Below are 15,475 nucleotides of genomic sequence, written 5' to 3'. Positions count from 1 at the left end.
ATGATTCTATTTCCGGATATTTTTATTCCTTAAGAAAGTATTTATAAAGTAAGTATGTATTACATTGTACACATTGTTTGTTTGTAATTATTTACTTTATTGTACTAACACGTACATTTTGAATACCTACAAATTAAAACTAAAAATCTATCTACTACTCATATTAAATACAACTTGGTTGGTTAACTTAAATTAAATAAAATAAATATTTGGGGACAATTTCACACAGATCAACCTAGCCCCAAACTAAGCTAAGCTTGTACTATGGGTACTAGGCGACGATAAACATACTTAAATAGATACTTATACATACTTACATAGAAAACGTCCATAACCTGTTATTTTTGGGATCTTTTAAATCTCTAAAGATTAGATATAAAGACTATTAAAACTATTGCGTTAAACTGTCATATATTACTCATTTACAGTGTCCCAAATGGAGAAAATACCATCGAAAACTCATCGTTGTTTACGGCGTCGATACCCTTGCCACCAGAGCAGGATCTTACAAATATTGAAGATTTTCAGTCAGATTTACCGCCAGTCAGCGATTCGTTACTCGGTATTTATCAGGAAACTCAAAACATATTGTTAGATACCTATCCGTTTGAAAACGTCGAATTCGACAGTCGATACTTGATAATTGTAGGTATAATATATGCAATTTGCATGCATAATTCTGGGTAATTACGTGCAATAAACATGTAATACCATAATAGTCCGGTCGGTATAGTCCGGTCTGTTACGTAAAGCATACTACACTGTTCAAGAATATATCAATGACAAAAATGCATGGCCTTCTATAACTAAAACTTAATGAATGAATAATGAATGATAATATTTATAATATGTTAGAAGCAAATTTCATAGGTTTGTTGTTAAGTTATATTGTTTCTGTAAATTTGTTATTTATTTTTTAATTTATTTTAATGTAATTTTGACGATTCGAAAGAGGTTGTAAAATCCTACTTGAATAAACGATATTTTATCTTATCTTATCTTTATGATCAAGGTCAAATATTTTTTGAATATAATTTTATTTTTTACCTATCATTTATAATCATTAATAGTGAAAATTATGATAACGATTATCCAATCTACACTAATTCCATAAACATAATAGTCAACTACATAGGTTTACGGACGTGTAGCCAACGATAGAAACAAGCAAGTCCTGTGTTGCTTGCTTTTAAGATTGATATGACTATTTTATCTTATTTTATGACAAAGTTAAAACCAATTTTCAGCTGGCTACTCGCAACGGCTTCAGTTTCAGGCTTGAAAATTTAACATGCTAAAGATATTGTACTATGGAATCTTTTCCAAAAAACAAAAATTTGATACATTGCATACTTTTGTAGAAAATGAGATTTAAAGTTGAAAATCGTTTTTCGGCTCTCCTGTAAAATTTGCTAAAACGGACTTACTTGTTTTAAGTTTTTTGCAGCCGGACTGGGTTGTCCCTGTGCCTTTACTCACTGCTTGCAGCTTTTGGGCCTCAATTTTTGTAGGTTGAAGTCAACAAAAACTTAAAAAATGCCTCGTTACTTCTTATTTAATTACAATAACAGAAAATTATGAGGCCTGAGATGTATTTCCTATCACAGGCAAGTAAAAATCAAGCAAGCAAGTTCAAATACAATGAATGTCTCTAAGAAACTAGCCTCTTAACTGTTACGGTTATCGAATTATTAAAAAAAAATTACTGAACACGTGTGTCCCTGTGTGGCATCCCTTTTCACTTCCTAATGTTATTTGTTATGACATGTGCCAATTGACAATGACTTTAATGCTATGATTAAGGTCCTCTCACACTAACTAATCTATTTATTATGTACGGAAACGAAAAAAAATTTTTTTTCGAATTTAACAATAACCGATATACAGAATGGTTCCTGATGATGAACCTAACTGCGTGTCCAATTTAACGGAAAACAAAAAAAAAACACGGTGTATACATGGGTGTCCTGCCGTTTCGCCAAAAAACGTTTCGTCAAATTTCATTTCCCAATAATCATATCGCAATAGTTTCATTTCCCAAAGTATTGTTTGGCAAAGGTATGTTTCGCAATGAATTTGTTTGGTCAAATTATCATTTGGCACAATTTCACTTAGTCAAATTTTATTTAGACAAAAATTTATTTCGCAAACATTGTTAATGGCAAAACTTATATCCCAAAAACATGTTTTGTCAAAATTTCACATCGCAAATTTCGAAAATATTTAGTCATTTGCATTTTCATTTCTACGGGGTGCATTTAATTTACCGAAGATTTTTTTGCATTTAACTTAAAATCTGTCAAATGATAATTTCAGTTTTATTCCCAAGTGCTTCAGTTGGACAAGAAAAGTGTTCTCAACTTTATTTTTTAATTACTTTATTTAATTACAATATATTGGGAAATGGAAATTTTGCCTAACAATGCCTTTGACTAAATAATATTTGGTAAAATGAAATTTGACCAAGTAAATATTTTGGGAAACAAATACTTGCCAAAGAAAGTTTTGCTAAATGTCAATTTGCGATAAGTTGTTTTGCCAAACGTTTATTTGGGAAATGATGATTTGGGAATAATAGTTTGGGATGTGAAACTTTGGGAAACGTTTTTTGGCGAATCGTCAGTAAACCGTATACATGACACAGATGCACTTCTTATATCATATTTGAATATATTTTACCGTTCTTGCTAGTATTAACAAGAACGACCTCAAAAATTGGGATGTAACATGTAAATTCATTTTGCTACGATTACAAGACTAATAATAACTTGTGAATTGTGTAAACTGAGGGAAACAAACAATAGCGACATCTAACTTACGTGCAGAGACATCTAGCGACCAATGTCGGAACTATCCGTACTATTTGCATTCAGTCATGCCACGGTTCTTTCGCAACTATTGTGTTAACTATTAGTTTTTAAGGCGGAATAATTTTGTTGCCGACACAAATACTGCTTAGCCTGCTTGGCACCATGTTTTATCCATACTTCCATACTAATATTATAAAATGGGAAAGCGTCTGTTTCTGTTTGTTTGTCCGTCTTTCACGGCAAAACGGAGCGACGAATTGATGTGATTTTTTACGTGGAGATAGTTGAAGGGATGGAGAGTGATATAGGCTACTTTTTGTATGTCTTTAACGCGAGCGAAGCCGCAGACAAAAGCTAGTTCCATATATTAGGCAAAAATATCTACTTAGCGTGTGAAACGAACTCAGCCAAGACGACTGGGTTTACCCTGTGTCTTTACTCGCAGCTTGCAGCTTTCGGGCATCAATTTTTGTAGGTTGAAGTCACCAAAAATGTAAAAAATGCCTCGTTACTTTATATTTCATTGCAACAACAGAAAATTATAGGGCCTGAGACGTATTTTCTATCACAGGCAAGTAACAATTTCAGTACAAAATGTGACACGCTCAGCCTCTATACAAAGATGAACTTTTTCTTCTATGTACATTGTATTTATTATTTATATCAATAAATGTATACAAATCTTATACATAATACCAACCTGACGTGTAACTTTGTTATTAATAAACTATTTCATTTCATTTCATTTCATTTCATGACACAGTTCTGATGTACTTCTTATGTATATCACATAATGAATATATTTAATCGTTCTTGCTGGTATTAACAAGAACGACCTCAAAAATTAGAATGTATTTGAAATTTCATTGTAAATTATACCAGACTTGTGAATTATGTAAACTGAGGGAAACAAACAATAGCGACATCTAACTTACCTACGTGCAGAGACATCTAGCGACCAATGTCAGAACTATCCGTACTATTTGCATTCACTCATGCCACGGTTTTTCGCAACTATTGTGTTAACTATTAGTTTTTAAGGCGGAATAATTTTGTTACCGACACAAATACTGCTTAGCCTGCTTGACACATGTTTTATCCATACTTCCATACTAATATTATAAATGGGAAAGCGTGTGTTTCTGTTTGTTTGTCCGTCTTTCACGGCAAAACGGAGCGACGAATTGACGTGATTTTTTACGTGGAGATAGTTGAAGGGATGGAGAGTGACATAGGCTACATTTTGTTTCTTTCTAACACTCCACTTCTGTAAAAACGGGGGTGAAAGTTGGTATAGAGCATTCCGCAATTTTCAAATATAACGCGAGCGAAGCCGCGGGCAATAGCTAGTTATAATATTATAAATTGAAATAGATATCATACACGAAAGAAAAAACGGCAAGGCCCACTGGTGGCCGAGCCGGGAATCGAACCCGGGTCTTCAGCTTACGCGGCTAACGTCTTTACCACTAGACCGCTAGGGCGGGCGTGTGGTCTAGTGGTAAAGACGTTAGCCGCGTAAGCTGAAGACCCGGGTTCGATTCCCGGCTCGGCCACCAGTGGGCCTTGCCGTTTTTTCTTTCGTGTATGATATCTATTTAAATTTATAATTTATATACTCGTATAGTAGTGTGACTACTTGGAAAAAGAACAAATCAAAAATTATTCAATAAAATAATTTGATTTGTTCCCTAGTTGTATACATATATTAGTTAAATTATCATCATCATCATCCTCCTTGCGTTATCCCGGCATTTGCCCCGGCTCATGGGAGCCTGGGGTCCGCTCTGACAACTAATTCCAAGATTTGGCGTAGGCACTAGTTTTTACGAAAGCGACTGCCATCTGACCTCCCAACCTGAAGGGTAACTACAACTAGGCTTATTGGAATTAGTCCGGTTTCCTCACGATGTTTTCCTTCACTAATAAGCGACTGGCAAATATCAAATGACATTTCGCACATAAGTTACGAAAAACTCATTGGTACGAGCCGGGGTTCGAAACTTCGAACCCGCGAGTTTCGAATCGAAGGTCGCACGTTCTTACCACTAGGCCACCAGCGCTACACATATAGTAGTTCAATATATGTAAAAAAAAATACTAAAATGTTGGTACAAAATTATGACCTTGAACAGAATAGGGTCACTTTTCCCTCCTAACAGGGAGGAAAAGTCCGTTTTACATAATAGTGCCCTGAAATAAAACAAATCAATTATTTTTGGAGTCGGTACCAGCCTGCGTATGGTTGGGTGGGGCAAACAGGCAATAGCAAGGCGACGAACAGGTCTGGTACCGACTACAAAAATAATTGATTTGTTTATAATTTGGATGTTTAGATTATTGCAATACGATAAGAAATCTGAATTCAAAGGTTTATTATTTTTTGCTTTTTAGTTTCTACGTGTTTTGTAACGCGCTTTTTTTTGAAGGCGGTTTTATTTTTTGTTAAAAAGTTTATTTATTTGTTGATTTTTAGTGGTTCCTAGTAGCTATATATTGGGAGTTCTAGACCACTCCTAATGCTCCAGCTTCGCTTCGCTCGCTGTCGCAGTCGTGGTCCAGAAACCCCCAATATATAGCTCGTATCAGTGGGGTAGAACCCGTTTCCCTATACGTAGTCGTATCATTGGGGTAGAACACCGAGATGCATTTGGATTTTCTCGATACGTAGCCGTTAACGTTGTATTCAGCTAAATCCAAAATATTATGTTAAGTGAGGGTTGATTTTATGTCACGATAAAAAAATGCAAAAGGCTTAACACAACGGGTACTGCTAGCATTGCACCCACCAGATCTTGTTCTATTTGAGAACCAGATCTCGTAACGCACCATCATAGCCCAGATTTGCATCGGGTAGAGGTTTGCCGGGCTAGGTTTATTACGGTGTTTTTCACACTCTCACAAACACAGACTTGGCCAGAGACTGTAATGTTAGAGTATGGATGGGATCTCCAACGTTACTACGACCGTCTAGCAACATGGATCACCCGTGTAATACAGCACCTACCATGAGACAGGAATTTATCGCTGTATACGTCATCACGTATGTGTTTAACCGTCATCACGTTGTAGTGTGTCATGCATACATACCCTGCCCAAGGTAGGGTTATTAGAACCAAGTATGTTGCACACGCCACCGCGTTACCAAGTCAATGTCACAAGGTTGGCCATGCCTCGCAACATCGAAGAGGTAAGAGTACCTGAGACTATCGGTCGGTATAGCCACAGTCACTCCGACATGCCTTTCATTGTAAATTGTATATATACAAACGAATACAAAAAACTTCAATAGCGCGATGTAGACCTGACAATGTGATTGGTTGTTAAATGTGACGTTGGTGTTACGAGATTTAACGTAATTTGCCTTTACTAGTACCGATTTCAACCATAGTCCGATCGTATTCAAGTTCAAAATACATTTATGTAATTTTATCTTCATGTAAACTTAGTTCATAATGTAAAACCAACAAAACTTAAAGTAAGGTTAAATCAAAAAACAATGTTATCCACTGAAAATAAAGCATAATTTTTATTTAAGTCTATAGTTACATATGATCGTAAGACTAACAAAGTACGTATGTATTAATACTCTAAACTGTTTATGAAACGTAAATAGTCGAACCTGCTATGCTTTGTCTTTGTCATACTTTGGATATAATATATAAATAAACAAGTGACGGAACATGCGATAACAGGTAGTCGAGTCCGATATGTTGATATGTAATAATCCGATTAAAGAATAAAATAAGAGATTGGTTACTGTTTCTACCTAAGTCATATACGCATCTAAGTTTATGAACATAATACTGATAAGCTTAATGAATGAAAAGTAATGGTAATACAGACTGATTAAATAAAAGATAGGATTTAAACCCTTATTTTTGAAATGATCTACAGGAAAGACGCGAACCTTTTTGCTTTTCACTATCGCAAATTCAAATTATTTTGACAAATAAGTCTATTGAAAAGAATAGTGTATTGAATTTAAGTTAATTACATTTATATATATATATAATAGTAATAATTTTTTCTGCATATCAACAACTATTATTCGAAATGACGCTTCTGTTGTGTTAATCACAATGTGTCGAGGTATTTTATTTCAATCAACAATGTCGCTGATATGAGAATTGCATGTTACTTACTGAAAATGATGACGCTGTGTTTATTGTCCTATACCATGATATTATTTAACCAACATTCTAAAAAGGTGAGTTGTGTTTTATTGTATGAAACATTGTTGTTCTTTAATGATTTTATAATAATTTAGTGTAAATAATTAATGCATATAATATGTTAATACATATTATATGCATTGAAGAAGGTTTGTTTTTAAGTTGTTTTCCATAAATGTTCAAAAATATTATAAGTAGTCTTGTCCTTGTATAGTGTGTCACTGACTTTCTTAATTACTCTGTGCCTTTAATTGTATAATAATTATTGTATTGCACTATCGCCCGACCCAAGGCTCCACGGAAGACCAGCGCTGTGCCACCATCAGTGTCAGAGCATATGTCGAGTGGTGTCCTTTTGCAACCACAAACCAAACCCAATGTAACTGATTTTGTACTGTTTAGTATGTAAGCCTCATATTGTATATTTTATTTGGCTGCAATTAATGTCTTTATTTTCTTACTTTCTTTCTTCTTTCAAAAATGTTTAATACTTACGTAGGTAGCACCCGAACTAACGAAAAACGATAGTGTTGATGGTATTTGTCATATATATATATACTGAAATAAAAAATAAAAAAACATTTTGAACTTAATCGGTAAGTACTCGTGGTAGCGGTCATATTTACACGTGTTGCAAGACTTGCGGTATTATTTGTTAATTCGATACTTTGTCGGCGCTTTGTGAAATACAACTGGTAATATACTTTGAATATAAATTATGTGCTTCAATTTATAAAAACGATAATATTTATTTAAATTTATAATATTTAGATCTAAAGTTGAATGTCAGAACTTGGTTCTTTAGTCATATATTTATGTTTCGATTTAATATCAACTCATCAAATATTTCACTATAAAATAATGCGTTTTTATGCAACAATTTCTTTACTATTCTGTATTGCGACGTGAAGCTGCTCGTTATTTTTGTTAAGTGAGGAATCTGCAACTTTCAACTTCATTTAAAATGTTAGTAAGTATTTATAACCCTATATATCGAATCTCTTTAAAACTTTGATTTAAGTATTGTTGGTATATTTTTATTCTTTTTTGAAGGTCTGACTCCGAATGTTCAGTATACACGCGCACGCCCTCACCTGAACCGAAGAAGATTGCTACAAAGAATATCAAGAAAAGGAAATCATCCTCAGCCGCAAGGTAATTCATTTATTTTATATTAATTAAAATAATCCTTAGAGTTATATTTAACAGTTCCTGCTAGTCTAGTCGTTAGTGACTCTGTTTTCTAAGCTTGAGGTTACAGGATTTAATCCTGGTAAGGCATATCTGTGTGTTTATCACGTTAATTTATTTCTCAGTTATCTTATTCTCATCTATTTATAACGTTGTCAGTCATAACTATGAACTTGGTTTAGTTTTGTGTCAACATAATTATTATTAATTGACATATATTTAATATTGTTTTTCTTATTTAAGGTCCGAAGTTGAAACAGAAAATCGACGGGTACTACATTCATCCTCACCAACACCTTGCGCGCAAAAGAAAAAAACAACCAAAAAAGCACGAACGTCAACCAGTGAAAATAAGAATGTTGGCTCTAGGTACTACTTATTTTTAGTTGTTTTTAAAATTAAATTACTTTATTGTGATTGTGCAACTATAACATAATGTATTTGCTTGAAATATTGTAATTCTGTTTTATTTTTTCAGTTCTTCCAAAAAATCGCCTGAAACCGATATCTTCAAAATCATAAGAGAAGAAGAGAAGATCACCAGCGAGGGCAGTTCGAAAACCGTCAAGACAACATCATCGTTTACCAGCCGCGTATCGACAGGTTCTAGTCGACGCACTACGATAACAGACGGTAATTTTTTCATTGATTTAAAAGTGTATAACATTAATGATTACCAAAAATCTGAGCCTGAAGAACGTTATAAAAAAGCATTAGCGTCGGTTAAATTGCAATGTCAAGAGAATTCCTCCGAGTGGAATCAAATACAAACGTTCTTAGGTCAAGCCTTTAATATTTTTGGAGAATGTGAACCTGTTTATTATAATAATTATAAAAAAAATTAGTTGAATATTTTCAAATCTCCCACAGTAAGAGAATTCTATTTAAACAAAATTTTGTTATTTTTTATTCAAAGTTGTTGACAAAATCAAGTTATAGTTAACAGCAAAGGTAGATACCTACGTCTATAACTAAATCTCGAATATGGTTTTTGCATTAAGAATATATCGTACGCTTATATAAATAGTTTGTGTACAAAAATAGATACTTAAATATTATAGGTTTTCAATATTTTATGTGCGAAAAAGTTTTAATGAATAAATACAGAAATTAATTTTTGTAAGATAAAAGGTTACTTTCTGTTAAATTTAAAGAATATTTTCGAATGCGATAATTTAATACTGCGACTTTATTTGATTTATATTTATAGACTTATACTACCATACTTTGCATAGTGTTAACAATTCATTGCATTCTTAATGAGAAGTCAGTCGAGTCAACTGTTTTGATTAATACAACGTATGCTAATAGTAAATAGATGTATTAAATTAGTGTTTGACAAATTACGGTTTCAAAATAGCCTAGTGAGTTTAGCTACATCTTTTGCATTAACATAATTCATTATGCCTTTCTGTGTACCGTGTAGTTCATCTGTAGACAAAAATAAATGGACAGGTCATCTTCGAAGCACTGCACATAAAACAACTGTATGTTCTAACAAATTACTTAATGATGGTGTTGAAGTAGTAGAGTCTGCATTTCGGATGCGCATTGCCACTTATCGTATATCAGCAACCAACGACCAAAGTCTGGCGTCTGTCGATGCGTTTATGAACTCTATTCGAAACAAAATAAAACGGCTTTTAGATAATTCACTTACGAAACATACGTGCGTAAAAGTAAATTTCGAGCTCTTTGGATTGTTTTTAATGTTCAAAGATAATAGTCAATCAATAAAATCATTTGGAACTAAAAATAAAATTTTATACTTAAGTTATGATTTTGAGTCACTGTTTTGCGAAGTTGTTAACTGTCTAAAGAAAAAATTTGAGGAATTTCAAGACCGTGATAGTGGATGGGCTTTTGTTAGTAACTCTCATTTAGAGATCAACATTAACAAGTATCAACCATTACGAGGTTCAAGCTATGTTGACCTGCCAAAGTTCATAAAAAACAAAAAAGCATGTATAAATATACAAAACAACGATCAATGCTGTTTTTTATGGTGTGTAACAGCGGCTTTGCATCCTTCTACAAAACACCCTGAAAGAGTATCATCTTATCCTAATTTTCGAGACGTTTTGAATATTTCTCAAATTTCTTTTCCAGTCACATTTGATGACATAAGAATATTCGAAAAAAATAACCCTATGATTTCATTGACGATTTTTGGTTTGAAAAATAATAAAATTGTTGTGGGCCCCCTTTACAAGTCTAAAGTATCTAGTAATCAGAAATGTAGAAAAAATATAAACCTACTTTTAATAGACGATGGTAGTCACCCACCACATTATGTTCTAATTAAAGACTTGAGTCGTCTTGTGCGCAGACAAGTAACAAAGCATAATAGTAAGATATACTTTTGCGAAACCTGTCTGTTATTTTTTCTCACGCAGGAAGAACTCGCAAATCACTTGTGTACTGGAATAGTTACCGTTTTACCAGAAAAGGGGACAGTAATTAAATTTAAACATTTCGATCGTAAACAGAATGTTCCATTCGTTATATATGCAGATTTTGAATCGTTACTACAACCAACTGAAACTAGTGACTCTGATACTGATACTAGTGATAGTCTTACCCCTAACACTACAACTTTGCATCATCATATACCAGCTGCCTTTGGGTATCATATTGTTTGTAACGCAGATCCGAGTCATAATCGTTATTTCTCTTATCGCGGTACTGATTGCGTCGATAAATTCATTGAGGCAATCTACAAAGATGTTGCTAAAATTTATAAAATTGTGAACAAAAATACCCCAATAATATGTAATGAGAATGACGAGCAAAACTTTTTGAACGCTAAACGTTGTCATATTTGTAACCATTTTCTATTTTCTGATCGGGTTCGAGATCACTGTCACATTACAGGAAGATATCGGGGAGCGGCACATAATATATGTAACTTACAATATAAACGTCCTTGTTTCTTACCTATTTTTTTTCACAATCTGTCTGGTTATGATTGTCATCTATTTATCAAAAAATTGGGGAGGCACCTGGAAACGTCAAAGTTATACCTAAAACCAAAGAAAACTATATTTCTTTTACTAAATTTATCCCTATCGAGAATGAGTATTTTCAGCTTCGTTTTGTAGATTCTTTCAAATTTTTAGATACAAGTTTAGAAAAACTAACTACAACTATGCAGAAATCTGACTTTGTTCATTTACATAAATATTTTTGTAATGATGAGGAGTTTGAATTACTTACACGAAAAGGTGTGTTTCCCTATGAGTATATGAATAAATGGCAATGTTTTGAAGAAAAATACCTGCCAAGTATTGACTGTTTTCATAATTCGCTCACTGATGAGAACATTTCTGTAAAAGATTATAATCATGCGCAAAAAGTATGGCAACAGTTTAAAATTCAAAATTTAGGTGAATATACAGACCTATATTTGCAAACGGATGTTCTTCTGCTAACCGATATTTTTGAAAAGTTTCGCGCTACTTGCAAACAACACTATGACTTGGATCCTGCTTTTTATTTAACTACACCTAGCTTATCATTTGATGCCATGCTTCTGAAAACTGGTATTGAATTAGAGCTTATAGATGACTTTAACATGCTTAAGATGATCCAATCTGGAATAAGAGGGGAGTCTGTATGACCTCTCTACGATATGCAAAGGCTAATAACATATACTTACCTCACTATGACTCATCCCAGATAGACTCATACCTAATTTATATCGACTGTAATAATTTATATGGTTACAGCATGTGTCAGTATATGCCCCTATCAGACTTTAGGTTTCTAGAAACCAATGAAATAAGTGCTTTAAATATCACTCAAATCCCTGATGACTCGGATTATGGTTTCATTCTAGAAGTTGATATTATTTACCTCAATGATTTACATGATAAACATAATGATTTACCATTTTGTCCCGAAAAATGTGTTCCACCAGGTGGGACGCATTATAAACTGGTACCTAATCTATATGACAAATATTTGTATGTGATTCATTATGTACATTTGAAAACGTGTCTTAAACATGGTTTAAAATTAAAAAAAGTACATAGAGTAATTACGTTCAAACAGTCCCCTTACTTAAAACAATATATTGATATGAATACAAGGCTACGTCAAGAGGCAACGTCTGTCTTTGAACAAGATTTTTGTAAATTGATGAATAACAGTATATTTGGTAAAACTTTAGAAAATACTGAGAAAAGGGTTGATGTGCGCTTAGTTAATCAGTGGACAGACAATGATAACACAACAAAAAAGAAAATCACCGCTGACAGATTAATTGCAAGGCCAAATTTTCACAGTGTATCAGTTTTTACTGAAAATTTGGTGGCAGTTCAATTGAAACCAGATCTAATAATTTTAGATAAACCGATCTACATTGGTTTCGCTGTACTAGAGTTATCTAAAAGTCATATGTATGATTTTCATTATTCAGTATTTAAACGTTTTTATGATACTCGTCTACAAATGTGTTACACGGATACAGATAGTTTTGTTTATTATATACAAACAAAAGACTTTTTTAAAGATTTAAGAATGCATTTTTTAACATATTTCGATACTAGTTGTTACGATATTGATAATAAATTTTTATTACCTGTTCAAAATAAAAAAGTGCCAGGACTTTTTAAGGATGAAATGAAAGGAAAAATGATTAAAGAGTATGTTGGACTTCGTTCTAAAGTGTATTCTATCAAAACAGTTGATAAAATTATTAAAAAAGCTAAGGGTGTGAGAGAACCTGTAGTATGCAAATTTGAGTTTTCTCATTACGTGAAATCATTATTTCAAGGAGATGAAATAAAAAGAAGAAACATATTATTTAAGTCGATTAAGCACAATATATTTACCCAAAGTGTAAATAAAGTCGCCCTTTCAGCTAATGATGATAAGCGTATGATATCTGACAACCAAATAGTGACGAAAGCTTGGGGGCATACCTCAATACTTAATGTTTAATTTGTAATCAATTGTCATGTTTTGTATAAAATAAATTGTACTATATGCAGTCAGAGGTCATTAGTAAATTGAATAGCACATATAATTGAAACAACATTTTGATATTAATTTTATAAATCTATTAAAAACTATAAATATAAGTTGAAGATAATAACTAATTCAATTATATGTCCTAAAAATAAATCTTTCTTCTACTTATTATACTTATTGTGTTTTTATTTTAACAATATTATTCAGTGATGTCTTATGATAAATAAATATATTATCTTATTATTTTCTTGTTTTCATTTTAATTTACCTTAAACATTTCTATAGATAGTTTATTCATAAACGTGTTCATAAAACAAGTTGTGACTTGTTTAGGTAAAGACATACACACGTGTAAAGTTAAAGCTATCATATAACAGGATTGCGCATTTATATTTTGCTGAACAAACAATAGCTAACCTTTATAAGCGCAAAGTAATTTTTAATTGGTTACATTCGAATAGCATCAACGCGTCTTTATTATCCACTCGCAGACATAGACCTGGTAAGTTGTTTTTTAACTAACTACTTATTAAAATTATATATATATATATATATTATATATATATTTATATTATATATATATATTAAAATTATATATTATATTTTACAAATCAAATAAACATTAAAATTAATTTATTTGTGGTTATATACATTTTTGTTAGTTGTGTCATCTGATTTATCAATATTATATAATTTTTCGTTTTGTCTTAGGTTTTCAAAAAATGGCAGACAGCGAAGACATCCCAATTCCATTTTCGCAATATGCACAAGAGTTTGAGCTACCACAAGAATTTGACGATAGCGACTTATATAAAAAAATTAAAAAGAACATCGAAAACCCTAAAGCCAAGAAACGTAATAAAGTTAACATTCATAATAAAGTAGTGAAAAGGACTCAAGGACACCCACCATCTTTTGTGATAAATAATCATGAGATCAAAGGCAATAAACTGATCAAAATTCAAATAATCAACATAACAGAGGATGTAAGGGATCAAAACGATGAACAGAACGAAAATGTATTACTGAGCGCGCAGTATGTTGCAGGCGATAATTTTGATGAAATTATTGACAGCACAGAGGCTTTAATAAATAAAATTTCAAAAAAAATTTGTGGATACAGTACTAGTTATTAAAGTTGTATTTTAAATATTATATAAGTAATAAATATTATATGAGTAAGTTGTCGTTTTATTTATATCCATACTAACTAATAAGTTTTTCTTATGCAAATTATGTAAAATCTAAGCTAAAAATTAAAAATATAACATTTACTATAAAAAACTTATTAGGTAGTTATCAGTAGTTATATAGAATGGTATAAAAAAAAACTAATATAATTAATAACAAACATTTATTTTAAGAAACACATTTTGAATACAAATTAAAATTAGATTTGTCGATTGTCTAAATACCATTTTTTTATACATAAAACATTTTTTAATGCACAAGATTTTTTATGATACACACAGTTAAAAATACATTCATTAGTACAATATTTTTTATACAGTTCTTTTAAATTAGGCACATCTTTTTCACCCAAATCTAAAATAGTGCATTTTGGATATAAATCTTTAATCCATTGAACTTTTTCCAAACCTTTAACGTAGATTGTCTTATCTTTTATATGGTTATCAATAAGTCTTCTAAATTCTCTATAATCAACATAACCTTCGTGCCATAAAATACCTAAATGTTTTTCAATCCATCTTGTCTGCCTCTTTTCACTTTCCGCCAATTTAGAAAAACGAAAAGGGGGTTTTATTAAGAAAACTTGAGTGTATTCTAGCGTGCTGTATGCAAATTCTTTGACAATAAATTCATTTTCTTTTGTTTTAAATCCTTGAAGGTCTACAAATATATGCTGCATTACGATACTTTTTTCGTAATATTACTTAAGGGCTTATATTCAAATATACTATCATTTAAAATCAGACAGTAAGCTGCAGTGTTCTTTGGTATATCAGATTCACAATCCAATTCAACTCTCACATCTACCGATCCGGTTTTTAAGGTTTCGTTTTGACGAGAACAGTTGATAACAAATAAAGGAGCTATATCTTTAAAGTCTTGAGGACTTAACAACGGCGCTTGTAGACGGTTATAATAAGACTGCTGAAATTTCGCATACTGCTCGTATAATATAGCAAACTTTCCACCCGAAAAACTAACATCAAAACTTTCGTACGGAAAGTAGACTGAATTCAAAAAAACTTTAACATCTCTCAAATTACAGTGATCAAAATGTGTTATGTCTTTATTAGCGTCATTTTTTCGTCCCGTTTTCAAACCAATTATAATATAACGCGGCTTTTCAATTTGAGA

At 32.0% G+C, this 15,475-nt stretch overlaps 1 protein-coding gene across 1 annotated transcript; it reads left to right on the top strand.

The window, feature by feature from the left end:
* Nucleotides 1-7,715: 7,715 nt before the first annotated feature.
* Nucleotides 7,716-14,326, top strand: LOC125228382. Its single transcript, XM_048132932.1, has 5 exons — nucleotides 7,716-7,951; nucleotides 8,039-8,140; nucleotides 8,420-8,545; nucleotides 8,655-8,809; nucleotides 13,862-14,326. Coding segments are annotated over exons 1-5 (810 nt in total). The 5' UTR covers nucleotides 7,716-7,949; the 3' UTR covers nucleotides 14,287-14,326.
* The last annotated feature ends 1,149 nt before the right edge of the window (nucleotides 14,327-15,475 follow it).

Source organism: Leguminivora glycinivorella, chromosome 7, assembly GCF_023078275.1.
Source record: "Leguminivora glycinivorella isolate SPB_JAAS2020 chromosome 7, LegGlyc_1.1, whole genome shotgun sequence".
Lineage (NCBI taxonomy): Eukaryota > Metazoa > Arthropoda > Insecta > Lepidoptera > Tortricidae > Leguminivora > Leguminivora glycinivorella.
Note: the sequence above shows the minus strand (reverse complement) of the source record. Positions and strands in the feature narration are given on the sequence as shown.

What these genes read in the sequence shown, in the direction of transcription:
- LOC125228382 (XM_048132932.1), top strand. An exon ending in AAATCATCCTCAGCCGCAAG is followed by an intron (nt 8,141 to 8,419) that starts GTAATTCATTTA and finishes TTCTTATTTAAG; the next exon opens with GTCCGAAGTTGAAACAGAAA. An exon ending in ACGCACTACGATAACAGACG is followed by an intron (nt 8,810 to 13,861) that starts GTAATTTTTTCA and finishes GTTTTGTCTTAG; the next exon opens with GTTTTCAAAAAATGGCAGAC.